The sequence below is a fragment of the Danio rerio genome, chromosome 24 (genome assembly GCF_049306965.1).
Source record: "Danio rerio strain Tuebingen ecotype United States chromosome 24, GRCz12tu, whole genome shotgun sequence".
NCBI classification, from domain to species: Eukaryota; Metazoa; Chordata; class Actinopteri; order Cypriniformes; family Danionidae; genus Danio; species Danio rerio.
In genome coordinates this window covers 10,097,568-10,112,121 of record NC_133199.1, presented here as the reverse complement: position 1 = coordinate 10,112,121, position 14,554 = coordinate 10,097,568, and the positions used below count along the sequence as shown (strand labels likewise).

Sequence of the window (14,554 nt, the reverse complement as noted above, 5' to 3'; positions counted from 1 at the left end):
GCACAAAGTAAGATGTTTAGCAGAACGTCCAAGCTGCTCTATTTTTATACATTTAAAGCGGATAGGGATGATAGTATTCGGGAACCCTATATAAATCTTATTAATTTAGGTAATTTTACTTAAACGCTATGCATAAAGCCTCCTGAAATTGCAGATATTTTGTCTAACACCTCCCCTTGTGTTCCATGCAAGTGTAACGGAGGTCAGCTAGTGTGTGCTGTGCAGGTAAACCTCACTCCTCTGACCTCTAAAGGTGCTCTAGCAACAGACGCTAAGGGGCATGGTCTTTAGCCTCCTTGGTAGAGCAACCGACTCCCATGCGGAAGGTTGTAGGATCGATACCAGCTCAGAGCGAGTTGGGTGGCGTAGGACCGGCAGGGTTACATTGGTGCCGTGACCCGGATGGGAGTGAGGTTTAGGGGGGTGAGTGTAACGGAGGCCAGCTAGTGTGTGCTGTGCAGGTAAACCTCACTCCTCTGACCTCTAAAGGTGCTCTAGCAACAGACGCTAGAGGCCATGGTCTTTAGCCTCCTTGGTAGAGCAACCGACTCCTATGCGGAAGGTAGTAGGTTCGATACCAGCTCGGAGCAAATTGGGTGGCGTAGGACTGGCGGGGTTACACAAGTAAATCAGAGCTACAAGTTTCAAATGAAAATGATAAGCTGAGAATAAAGAATGCCGTCCATATTGAGAGTACATTTGTATGCAACCGTGCTGCCAATAATGTTAATGAAAATTGACTGAAGTGAACATTTTCGTGAAGGCTTAAAACACTTACTGTATGTGCCATACCTGTCAACATTGGGATGTGAAAATAATGGATATGCCCACCAAAATAAAGGATTACAACCCCCTATCCCATTAATTTTTTTTAAATCCCCAAATTACTAAAAATGCTAATTTAGAGCTGTTTCATTATAAATGAACAGTTAAATGGCCTGTAATATGTTTGATTATTGCACTTTTTCAAAGTAATTTTTATTATTATTTACAAAATAAAAATTAAATAGCATACATTAGCAGCAAATAAATTAGCAAACAGTTCAACTTATTAAAATTAATAGCTAATATAATGAAATAGAATCAATCTCATTAGCTGTTTCTATACTGTATAACTTACACATTCTGATTAAAGAACAACGAATGAATGATTTATTTAGATTTTTTTTTTCGTTTGATTACATTAAACAACAGCGGTGTCACTTTAAAAACGCACACAACTAACATTATAACAAAAGCATTCGATTGCTTACCTAACTTTGTATGCTCATTTAGGACGAAATTAGTTGTGTTTGAAAAACAACCCACAAAGATCGACATCTTTAGATATTATTACTATTAATTGTGTGTATATGTCTGTTCAAACACGCACCCAAAACCCAGACTTTTGCTCCGCTTCAAATCGCGTGTACAAAATCAATGTAGGGAACAGTGTCTGTTTATCACTATGAAGCGTGTCAGCTGACAGTCACGCACTGCTACATGACTGTTTTGAGGATTGCATTTGAAGGGGAGACGACACCTGTAATCAAAAGGAAAGGGAATCACAACGTTTTTATATTTATTTCAAAATGTTTTCAAGCCTAAACAAAGCGAAAGCACAGAACAGACTCGTGTTTAAGAGCAGGGGGCGGCCCCTGGTGGTTCGGAAGTATGGGTTGCATATAGCAAGGGTCGGCTCTTTAATGTTTATTTGCCACCCTTCAAAGAAAGGCTGAAAATACAGGAGATATACAGGAAAATACCTTTACGGGATGAAAGCGGGATAGAACTGTACAATACAGTAGAATCCCAGGAAAAACGGGAGGGTTGACAGGTATGGTGTGTGCACTATGGAAAAGTTCATTCATTCATTCAGTCGGCTTAGTCCCTTTATTAATCCGGGGTCGACACAGCGGAATGAACCTCCAACTTATCCAGCAAGGTTTTGCGCAGTGGATGGCCTTCCAGCCACAACCCATCTCTGGGAAACATCCACACACACATACACGTACACATATATTACGGACAATTTAGCCTACCCAATTCACCTGTACCGCATGTCTTTGGATTGTGGGGGAAACCGGAGCACCCGGAGGAAACCCAAGCGAATGCAGGTGGAACATGCAAACTCCTCACAGACACGCCAAGTGAGCCGAGGCTCGAACCAATGACCCAGTGACCTTCTTTTTGCAAATCAACTTTGGCAAATCAAATTTAAGGTTAAATGTTACTTGAAGGTAGATTTGCCGGCAGCTAGCTCTCTGCAACTTTCACACTGTCACCCACCCCACATGGTCCTCAGGTCACAACCTGGATGCACATGGGAAAGCTAGGTTGCTGCCGGAAGTGGTGTTAGTGAGACCAGCAGGGGGCGCTCAACCTGTGGTCTGTGTGGGTACTAACGCCCCAGTATATTGATGGGGACTCAACACTGCTGAGTGAGTGCTTAGATGTTAAGATTAGATGTTAAGCTGAACTCCTGAATCTCTGCTGTCGTTAAAAATCCCAGGATATTTTTTGAAAAAAGTAAGGGTTTAACCCTGGCATCCTGGCAAAATCTGCCCATTGGCCACTGTCCATCATGACCTCCTAACAATTCCTATGTCATAATTGGCTTCATCACTCTGTCTCCTCTCCACCAATCAGCTGGTGTGTGGTGTGCGCTCTGGTGCAATATGACTGTCATCAGGTCATCAAGCTAGATCCTGCACACTGGTGGTGGATGAGGAGATTCCCCTCAAAAAAATATGTAAAGTGCTTTGAGTGTCTAGAAAAGCGCAATATAAATGTTAAGAATAATTATTTGAAATGATTGATTAGATAATCTTTTGTGCTTAATTTTTTTCTGTTATTTTACAAGCATGCCAGCTTGGTCTCATGCAAAGTTATTTATTTTATTTATTGTCATAAACATGTCTAACTTGTATACATATATTACATATTATATTACTAAAAATGCAACTAAAAATCCAAAACAATTTTAACTAACTATAAAACTAACTATAAAAAAATTACTGAAGTAATGTCTGCAAAAAGTTTTGCACTGAGAAGTAAATAACATATTAAAATATATAGAACTGCATAATATTTTAATGAAAATTTAACATTGTAGGTACTATCCTTTTAAAAATCAATCCGAATCAAATGCTCCTTTCTACAGAGAACTTTTCTGTCTCACTCTGTTCAGCTGCACTAACCAAAAGTGAACTTATTTCCTACGGGAAGGAGAGCAGCCTGATAGAATCATCAGTGTCTTACAGGAAATGTCTTATCAGACAGTGAGGTACATCTCAACTACCCTTTTATAACCTCATTTACCGAAGCGCACAACTATTAGAAACTCATTTCTGAAGCCTCTAATGTATTATTCGTAGAAGTGCATGTCACTCTTCAGGGAAAGAACATTGGTTGTTGTGCTTCCTTTGCGCCTGTGTGTTGGGTTTCTCCTGTCTACTGGATTGTGGAAGTACTAAGTTCATACACAACACGCACTACTGTAGGGCTGCACAATGTATTGTTTTAGCATCAAAGTTGCAATGTGTGAAAGGACTCTTTATGAATTTTTAATGCTGTTTAAACACAAAACCAGATATTATGAAGAAAGCTGGAAACCTGTAACCCTTGACTTCTCTAATATATATATATATATATATATATATATATATATATATATATATATATATATATATATATATATATATATATATATATATATATATAACGAAAACATGCATGCATTGTCTGATCTGCCTCAAAATCCACACATTTGATAACAGTCCTGACCTGAACGCGTTTAAATGCCAATATCCAGTTACAGTTATAGCGCCACCTGCTGGTGACAGGAAATGACATGTTTTAAACAGTAATAAACTCAAACTCAAATTGTAATAGATTGAATCCATCGTAGGGCATCGCCGTGGCGTTTCGCAACAGGGAAAAAGTACTTATAACTCGGCCACACAATCTCCAATAAGATTCCTCTCCTGAAGACAACTACATGAAAATAATGAGTTAAATTCATAGCGCCACCTGCTGACTGAAGAAAGTATGGCATAAATCTGTGATTTTCTCAGATTTTTTATTCCTTCATTCATTTCTTTTTTTTTCGGCTTAGTCCTTTTATTAATTAGGGGTCGCTACAGCGGAATGAACTGCCAACTTATCCAGCATACATTTTATGCAGCAGATGCCCTTCCAGCTGCAACCAAATGACTGGGAAACACCCATACACTTCCATTCACACACATACACTATGGACAATTTAGCTTACCCAATTCACCTATACCACATGTCTTTGGACTTGTGAGGGAAATCTTCTTGCAGTGAGGCGAGAGTGCGTCACTGCACCACCGTGCTTTTTATTTATATAAGCTTAAATTATTATTGTCCAATCTTCTCTGTCATCCTAAACCCACCGGGTGACGGTGAGCCTGTTCCCTTTTATCGCTGCTTACAGCTTTAATTATTATTATTATTATTATTATTATTATTATTATTATTATTATTATTATTATTATTATTATTATTATTATCATTATTATTATTATTATTATTAAAACCACTTAACTCAATTTTTTTAAACTACAGGCAAGTTTTCAACTGCTCAGCAATCATTTTTGTTTTGTTTTTTAATTAAAACTCAATATTTCTGCCCAAAAACAGTCTTAAGAAGCTTAGGGATTAACTATTTCAGGCAAGTTAAAACCATATAGGCACAATAAATGATAGCATTTGAAGCTTTAACAAATATTATTTGTATTAAATAGTTTATTTCATAAAGCCTAAACAATCATTTTACATTGATTTATTCAGTATTAAACTGTTTCATTTGCATCTTTGCTGTATTGCATTTATGGATGCTTAATAATTAGTTATTACATTTTATCCTAATTATCTACCCTACAAAAATATTCCCATTAGATCTAAAATTAGGAATTTATTTCATATAGAGCTATTGAAGGTGAAACTGTGTTCGTATCTCAACATATATATTTTTGTAAATAAACGAAAATATCGCAAGGTCGGTTTTTCTTCCAATATTGTGCAGGCACTAACACTTACAGTACTAAACTAGAGTATTTAAACAGGACACACATTCCATACCAAGCTGTACCATTCACTGCTGGGTCATATGGGATTGCAAATGAGACTGGGAAGGATTAAAAGAGGAAGAGAGAAAAGAGAATGGAAACATTGTTGCTTCTTTCTGGACACTCTCTGATAAGATTGTAAGGCTTCCTGTTTGACCTTGGATTTTTCCCATGATGTTGATTGTTTTTGATTGGAATCGTGTGTTTTTCTTGTCTGTAACCCTGTAAGATTGCAGGAAGTCTGGCTGCAGGTTGCTATGACGATATTCACTCCATTGACACATGAGCGATGTTCGGTGTTGGCAGAGGTGACACCGCAGGACAGTTGATACGCTGTTGTTCTGGTCTGGTTACTGTCACTGTGGGATGACCCCGATTCAAAGGGATAATGAAGGATCATCTGTAATCACCACCCCCAAAAAAACTAGATTAAAAAGAGATATTTGTGGGGTAAAAGATATTTAAATAAATGTGTGTGTTTATGGAGTTTATTTTTTTTATATATATTATTTTATTAATTTTCTAATGCATGCTGATTTATTTACACAAAAATATTACAAATTTGAAATATTAAAACAAAATATAAAAAAAAAACTAAATGACAGTTTTTTTCTCTGAATATTTTTAATATGTTATTTATTATACAGATGTGGCCTTTAGAAATGCGTCTCAGGGAACAACATGCCATGACTAACCGTGGTTAGCTGCAGCACTTAAGCAATTCTCTGACTCAGGAAAAACATTACGAGTAGGGGACCGCCCAGCTTCATTCTCAGTAGTGGCCAGTTCTGAAGGTGGAGGACTCGACTCCAGTGGGTGGCTGTTTCTCGGGGGAAAGTGGAGGTGCTATCTCCATGTTTTGTTCAGATTTGCTAAAATCTAATACAATGCTGTGCCTGGGATGATTGTGTTTATAGTTTTCTGATATAAACCCAACCCACACTGAACTGAGATCGAACAGGCGACCTTCCGCATGGGTGACGGTTGCTCTAACAAGGAGGCTAAAGACCATGGTCAGAGGAGTGAGGTTTACCTGCACAGGACTTCACTAGCTGGCCTCAGTTACACTCACGCCCTAAACCTCACTCCCATCTGGGTCACGGCACCAATGTAACCCAACCGGCCTACACCCCCCCAACCTGCTCCGAGCTGGAATCGAACCAGCGACCTTCCACATGTAAGTCGGTTGCTCTAACAAGGAGGCAAAGACCATGGTCTCTAGCATCTGTTGCTAGAGCACCTTTAGAGGTCAGAGGAGTGAGGTTTACCTGCACAGGACTTCACTAGCTGGCCTTCGTTACACTGACCCCCCTAAACCTCACTCCCATCCGGGTCACGGCACCAATGCAACTAGTCTTTTGCATCTCTTCTGCGTTGTGTAAATAAAAATTCACTTTGACATATCTTTTGGCGATTTATTGTCTGTGAAAACAGTCAGAACAAAAAAATGAACGCTGATCTATTCAACCAGCCCTCGTGGACTGGCTTCTTCTTCATACACACCACAATGAATTTTCTTTTTACATTAACAGAGGGGACGCTCTACATGTAAAACAATAACAAATGTTAACTCCTTCCTTCCCAATAGTATTTCAATGTGTGCAGGTGGAGAAATACATTATAACCCTGTTAGGCTGCTACATTGGCCTACATACAAAACGTTTCACAGAGCTCAGGTAAATGTTCTCTGATTAGGCTAGTTATCAATAAACTGTTAAAGCTAAAATGAATGGTAAAATACAGGTTGTAATTTAATTTCATATAGTTGAAATATATAAATGAAATATAATTTAATAGCCTACATAGCCTAAATAAATATAACATATTTTAAAATAAATGGGCTGTTTTCTGAAAAATGGCCATGTCCATGTTTATTCCATAAAATTAGCAAAAGATCAAAAGAAAATGGGCACACTCTTTAGAGCTAAAGTGCCAGTGTGCCGATTTTGGTTTGATCATTTGCTATTGTGTTTATTTTTGATCGAGCACCTGTCTTTAAGATTCCTAGATGTTTGCACATTTCTGTTTCTTGGTTATTCCATCAAATTAAACACAAATGAGATAAATAAGTATATTCCGTGTATTTAAAAAATCAGTCAATCGTGCACTGAAAAAATGGCTATAGCCTGCCTCAAAACTTAAATAGGCTATTGATAATGGATACAAATGAAAAAAAAACAAAAAACTTTGTTGTATGCTCTCCCTGTGTTGGTGTGGGTTTGTGCTCTGATTTCCGGCAGAGTCCAAAGACAGGCCATAGATGAATTGGATGAACTAAATTGGCCGTAGTGCATGAGTGTGAATGTGTGTTTCCCAGTAATGGGTTGCGGCAGGAAGGGTATCCGCTGCGTAAAACATATGTTAGATTAGTTGGCGGTTCATTCCGTTGTGGTGACCTCTAATAAAATAAGGGACTTAGCCAAAGTAAAATGAATCTATACAGCTAAAAATATATATATATTTTAACTAGTTGCCAAAGACATGCTTCTTATTCTCCTTCAGCTTAACTTGGTGTGCTAAAATTACAGTAAAAATGAAAACCCCACATTATTATTTATTTTATTATTTATAATACAATTCAGGAGTTACATATTGCTTGATATTAATAGCAGGTTTGACATGCTGTCCCGAGAGAGAACCCTGAGCTCAGAGATAATGCCTGGTCAATGAGCATGTAGGGGGTATGAGATCAGGTAGTTCTCGAGAGCTCTTCTCGGTAAAGCGGGAGATGGGGTGGAAGGGGGATTCTTCCAAAATAAGGGAATAATGCAAGACAGGCACAGGCTATTTATAGTGAGTTTTGAATAATCTGATTGGCTTTCTAATGATTACAGATGAGAAACCAGTTGCATCATATCATGCTTCTCTTGAAATTAGTTTGTGAAACCTTACAAATATAAACATTCTAACTATTAACAAAACCTTTAATAACATTTAACTCATACACTGTAAAGTCAACTTTATCAAAATAAATGAGTGTAGTTAACTCAAAATCTACTTAAAAGCTAATTCTACTCATTTGAAAAGAGTTTTAACTCAGTATTGAAGGTAATGAGTTAATTAAATACCTCATTACTTCAACTTAAATCGAGTAAGTTCACAGTACTCGTATACTGTAGATGTTATTTTTTTTTTCTCAGATGGTTTGTTGCAATCAGTTTCCTCAAATGGTTTGAGTTGCCTTGACTCGTTGGGTTTTACAGTACTCAGTTGGTTTGAGTTCTCTTCATTTATACTTTTATTTTACTTTGCTCAGATTGCTTCGTTTACTCAAATGGATTAAGTTCACATTACTCATTATGATTAGTTTTTGAACTTAAATGGTTTGTTGCAGTTGTTTTTCTAAAATGGTTTGACTCATCATAACTTTTTGGTTTTACATTGTACTAAATAGGCAAAAAAAATCAAGTAAATTTGTCACACTTTATTTTGATGGTGCATTTGTTGAATTTAAGTTACACTGCATCTACATGCCAACTAATTCTCATTAGATTATAAGTAGACTGTTAGGTTGGGGTTAGTGTAAGTTGACGTGCTTGCAAAGTTTCTTATTGTCAATAAAATGTCTGTTGAAGGAGCAGTATCAACAGATATTAAGCAGACAGTCTATAGACAATACTAATACCATTAAAATGGACCATTAAAATAAAGTGTCCCCAGTAAATGTTTTGGTACTCCAGAAACATTTCTTATCTTATTATATGTGTATATAGTATTTTTTTACATTCAGATTTGATCAATATAATGCTTTCTTGCTAAATAAAACATTTAATTTCTTAGAAAATAAAATCCAAAAATTATGATAGTAAAAAAAATCTTTCTTAAATAATAATAATAATAATAATAATAATAATAACAATGATATCCATACGCCGAACTAATCCAGCACAAAAAAGTAGCCGACCTAAAGTGTCACTTAAATGCAGTATTTGAAGCTCATATTTTAATAAAAATTTAGGCAATTAACTGCAAAAAGGTTAATTTTTTTTTAGGTAAAAAAGCCACCCCTTTTAATAGGCTGGCTATGGGCCTGTATATACAGTTGAAGTCAGAATTATTAGCCCCCTTGTTTTTTTACCTTTCAATTTCTGTTTAACAGAGAGAAGACTTTATAATACATTTCTAAAGATAATAGTTTTAATAACTCATTTCTAATAACTGATTTATTTTATCTTTGCCATGATAACAGCACATATTATTTTACTAGATATTTTTTTAAGACACTAGTATTCAGCTTAAAGTGACATTTAAAGACTAGGTTAATTAGATTAACTAGGTTAGGGTAATTAGGCAAGTTATTGTATAATAATGGTTTGTTCTGTAGACTATCGGAAAAACATATTGCTTAAAGGGCAAACAATTTTGTCCTAAAAATGGTTTTTAAAACATGTAAAACTGCTTTTATTCTAGCCAAAATAAAACAATATGACTTTCTCGAAAAGAAAAAATATTATCAGACACTGTAAAAATGTCCTTGCTCTGTTAAACATCATTTGGGAAATACTTAAAAAAGAAGAAAAAAAATCTGTTTAATCTGATTTCAACTGTACTGTATATAGAGTTTTTTTAAGCAAAGAAATAAATAAACAAAGGTAAAGACAAAATAAAAAATTAAATAAAAAACAACAGCAAATCAGAACCAACAAAATCCCATGTAAACTATACCAAAAAAAAGGCATGCTGTCTTTTTTCACAGACACAGTAATTACTAAAGAATGCAATGTTTACAGAAGAACTAGCTCAGATAAGGATGCTGCCCTCCAGCAAGTTAACCAGTGGCGTTAAAAGGGTGATGGCCTTTTGCCCTAAAAGAATCACAGGTCCTCCTCCGCTTTTCAGCAGACACTCACTGCTCAACAGCCTCATCCCAGGTGACCCTTTCTGAACAAGTTGTCAGCTACACATGTCAGTGTCTCGCCACTTGACCCAAGACCCGACTCCCTCCCTCTGAATCCCCATTGGCCAAACCAGCAGGGGAATTGTCCTCTAGAACAAAGCATATAGTTGGGGGTGTTCGGTTAAGGACTTTGACTAACATTCCATTCACAATGCTCTCTGGCGACCAACTTTTAATGACCCTGCACTTCTAAACATTTACTGTTCACCACACACACAAAAAAGAACGTTCAGTGCTCACAAATAGAGCATCTTTATGGAAAGGAGCCTTTGCAACGGTCTCGAGCTTTAAGAGAGTTGCCTCATTATTTAGAACTGAATATTAATGAATGAGCCGCAGGGTAAAGGAAACATTCAATCTGTTTTCTAGCCTTCAGATTGTGTTGCTGTAGAACATGGTCAATGGCGAGGTCAGAGGTTGGATTCCCAGGGAAAACACATACAGTTGGTTTACCGAAAAAGTTTTAGAATCGAGGCTGAATTCAAATCATTTCTGAGAAAAGCATCTAATAAATAAAATATAATGAATATACTGTTGAATTTTCAAAATATGTTTTTTTTTTTTTTGGTTACCAGCAGTCAGAAAGAAGAGGATACTGCAATGATGTTGATGCTCTCAAATGAAAATTACCAATACCAATACTGCCCTATTGGTGTCAATATCAAATAATAATTGAGAAAAATGTTTTTATAAACAAAGTAAACAAACAGAAAAAATATGTTTATAAAAATTAAGAAACTATGATACTTATTAAAATATCATTAAATGCATCTTGCTGGTGAAGTAACCCCTAGCTATTATAAGTAAAGCAGAAAATGATTTCAAATTAAAATATTTTTTTTAAATGAAACATATCTATTAATTTCATTCTTAACTGTATCTTCATATGTCATCAATACAATATCTTAATATGTCATCAAATGATTCTTGTTAGAGCCGGAGAAGTTTTCTGGCATCAACAATGGATACACAATGACATTTTAGTGAGCGTTTTCTGTGAATCAATATAAAATGTAGGCTGTATGAAAGTATTTAATATATTTCAAATATTTATTTTATTTTCATTGTTTTAGGTTGTTCAGCTTTAAATGTTTACCTGACATATCAATAGCCTAAATTGCTGCTTGGTAATAGATCATTTATTATTTATTTATTTTTATTAATATTATTATAACCTTCATTTTACCAGAAAAGACACATTGAGATTAAAAATCTTTTTTGCAAGAGCGTCCTGGCCAAGAATAGGCAGTACACATGTCACATGGGTCTAACAAACAACAAACAAAAAACAATTGACAGTTAATATGAATCACACATTGCCAAACACTATTCAAAACATCTACAATCCTACAAGCCGTTTCATGCAGCTATTAATGTTTGTAAACAATACAACAACTTTGCCATTACGGTGCTATTTATATCAATACAAACAAGCAAAAAGGGTATAGCTAATCGGTAGATGTTATATAACTGATTACACTTAATTCTAGTCTAGTTTTAATAACATCGCAATTAAAAGCATACTACCATCTTAGCATTTTCCCGCAAATCACAGTTAATGTGCAGCTGTAACCATGCGAGTTATCCAGTCAGATATTTAGAGCAAGATTTAATGTGGCTTACCTTGTTAAAAAATATGAAGAAAATTATCAAAAACGTCTGTAGCATAACATGATGTTTATCCGCGTTAAATCCTCAGAATTCTGACAACAAAACGCAACGATGTTTTCAGGGGTGCTTGTGCCGTTAATCGTCACCAACTCTGCTTCAGCTGCAGCACACAATTACTACAGGCTGAAACCCCGCGTGTGTTTGTGACGAGAGAGAGAGAGAGAGAGAGAGAGAGAGAGAGAGAGAGAGAGAGAGAGAGAGAGAGAGAGAGAGAGAGAGAGAGAGAGAGAGAGAGAGAGAGAGAGAGAGAGAAATATTTATTTAATTTCAATTAAAATGTAAAACTTTTTTTATTATTTTAAATAGACTACTTTTTTTGTCTTTTAGATGTTCCTTCTTGGAACATGCTAATATAGCATAAATTAATTTGCAATTCAATATTTAGTTAACATCAACAATAACAAAAAGAAGAACAATAATAATAGCCTAAGTCAGAGATGCAGTAGGGCCCATGGGCCAACGTGGACCCATTGTAACCTTTGATTTGACCCACTGTCTCATCTGAGAAGAGAGTAAGAATGCTGGAGTCAAATGCCTTTCAGGGAGATAGTCATTTTTCTTTTGACATAACCTTTTTTGTTTGTGTGCTTTATTGATGAGCTACAAAAAAGCTTGTTTCAATTAAATGAATCTAATTTTTAAAAATGTAAATAATGTCACTAGACGAATAGAAGACTATGCAGAAGAAATTGGAGAGAAAATCAAGGAAAAAAAATTTAATGTAACTACATTCTATTATATACAAGATTTTTTTTTTTTTTGCTATAGGTTTGTTATAAAATGTTTTTAAAAAAATGCTGTATTAGTTAATATAAAGCAATGTTATTTTTAAATATTAAATAAATTAGGAAATTACCCGAGGCAGATATATATTTTCTTACGGCTCATTAGCCTCGGTTGAGTTTGGCTTTTGGCCCTTCATAAGAAAAGGTTTGGGCACCCCTGGCCTAAGTATTAAATTACATTAAACATAGTTCAAATAAGATTGTTATGTTAAAAAAGTTGTCCAAAAGTAATCCTAAATTGTGATGTTCTGTAAAGTAGCCTAGACTATTTGTAAATAACCAGAAGCACTTCTATTAATTTAAGTTGTTAATAGGTAAGATTAAATTAGCAAGCACAATCTCAGATGAGATCACTGGCTTTTTAGATTTTAAAAGTTTTATATAGGTGTGAATAGTTTGCAAAAACCAATGGTTTTGTCTCATGGAATGTATTATGTTATAATGTTGTTTATTTTATGTAACTTTACAACTCTCAAAATGCCAAAAACTGTTTGTGATTCACCACAGGCCACATGATTCATGATGCGATTTATATTTCTCAATCTTTCTTATTATTCCACTGAAGAAACAAATAAATTAATAGATTTAACCACCCCTTTAAAACCTGAAGGCCCAACCAGTGCTGACTGACTGTTCGCATGCCAACATATTTGAGTTCTGTAAAATGAAAAAAGAATAAAATGTACTACTTATACAACCTACCTACATATTTTAATGAAATAATGTGTAAAACTTGTCTTGCAATCTCTCCATTGTTCCATCATTTAATACCGTGGTCAATATAGGCAATAAGAACTATATTGTCTTCAACCCCTAAATGTTTCAATGGAGAACATTTGCAATGTTGTACAAAACTGATAATTTATGTAGAATAATTGAAACGCATAAATCACTCCATCTCAGATTTCTGTGGTCAGTACATGACAGGCACACAGTCTTCCTCCAAATACCAAGGAATTGCTCATGGGACTGTTATGGAACCATGAATCGATTCCCATGATTCCCGCACCTTATCCATGACTCTGTAGAAATCACATCAGTTAACACAGCAAGAAGAACACCACACAGCATCTCTCACTGGAGTATGCCGACGGAGCAAACCCATAAAAACATTTAACAGCTGAACCACACCAATAATCATTTCTAACAGACTTATGTCATCTTATGAGCTTCAACACCGCGCTACCAATGCGTAATTAACATTGTCATAACGAACACAAAGACAATCCGTGAGGCGACATGCAGTAAACAACACGGAGAACAAGGTGTTTTGATTTACCTAAAGGGGAATAGTCCGAATCCTCTTGTTTCCAGCAGAACCGGCTCATTAAAGCCGCCGCGTCACCGGTCCATCGCGCACATGCCTCCCGCACGGTATCAGACTGTCACATGAGCGGAGCGGAGCCGAGCGGTCAGTTAAACCCTCCCCTGCCTCCATCCAGCGAACATCTGAATCCAGTCCAACACCGCCCCACCTCCCCAAATTCACAGGATAGCCTGTTTAGATCATAGATGAAGGCACCAGGCAGGCAGCAGGTGGATGAGTGAAATCAGACGGTTAATGACTGTGCGTGTCGGTCAGACCGGCTCTTTAAGACTGATTCGTAGACTGTATACGGACACAGAATAATAATGAGTACATATTGCTGCAACAGCAAGCGAGCGTTTAGAGAACTAGGCTGAGAGGGTTATTCTGTCTCCAGTGGTTTAACTTGAATTACCCTGCTTTATTTAAGCTACTGGAGGATGACAGGTTACCCCTGTGAACCACACCAACATGCTTAAGGAAAAAAAGTGTAGAATTAGAAGAAAAAAAGTTAACAGTTTAAATATATATATATATATATATATATATATATATATATATATATATATATATATATATATATATATATATATATATATTAGCAATATATATATTAATATATATTAAATATATATTTTTTTATTTTATTATTTTATTATTTTATTTTTAACTATTTATTTTATTTTAACTGTTAACTTTTTTTCTATATACACACACACACACACACACACACACACACACACACACACACACAGTTGATTTCTGTTTAACAGAGAGCAGATTTTTTTCAACACATTTCTAAAATAATTTTTATGTTTTTTAT

The 14,554-nt window shown here is 35.6% G+C and overlaps 1 protein-coding gene across 8 annotated transcripts in view; it reads right to left on the bottom strand.

Annotated features, from left to right (window-relative positions):
• The window catches only part of tmem108 (transmembrane protein 108), a 130,533-nt gene extending 116,717 nt beyond the window's left edge, over positions 1-13,816 (bottom strand). For 2 of the 8 annotated variants that reach the window (XM_073941584.1, XM_073941581.1), the window contains exon 1: positions 13,681-13,816. Coding sequence is in view for 2 of the 8 variants with exons in the window: in XM_009297307.4 (XP_009295582.1) it covers positions 13,705-13,753 (49 nt within the window). In the remaining 6 variants the exon portion in view is untranslated. Of the gene's footprint in view, positions 1-11,522; positions 11,759-13,680 lie in introns of those variants that run through there. The other 6 variants (XM_009297307.4, XM_005162593.5, XM_073941585.1 and 3 more) reach the window with 3 other exon arrangements.
• Between the last annotated feature and the right edge of the window lie 738 nt (positions 13,817-14,554).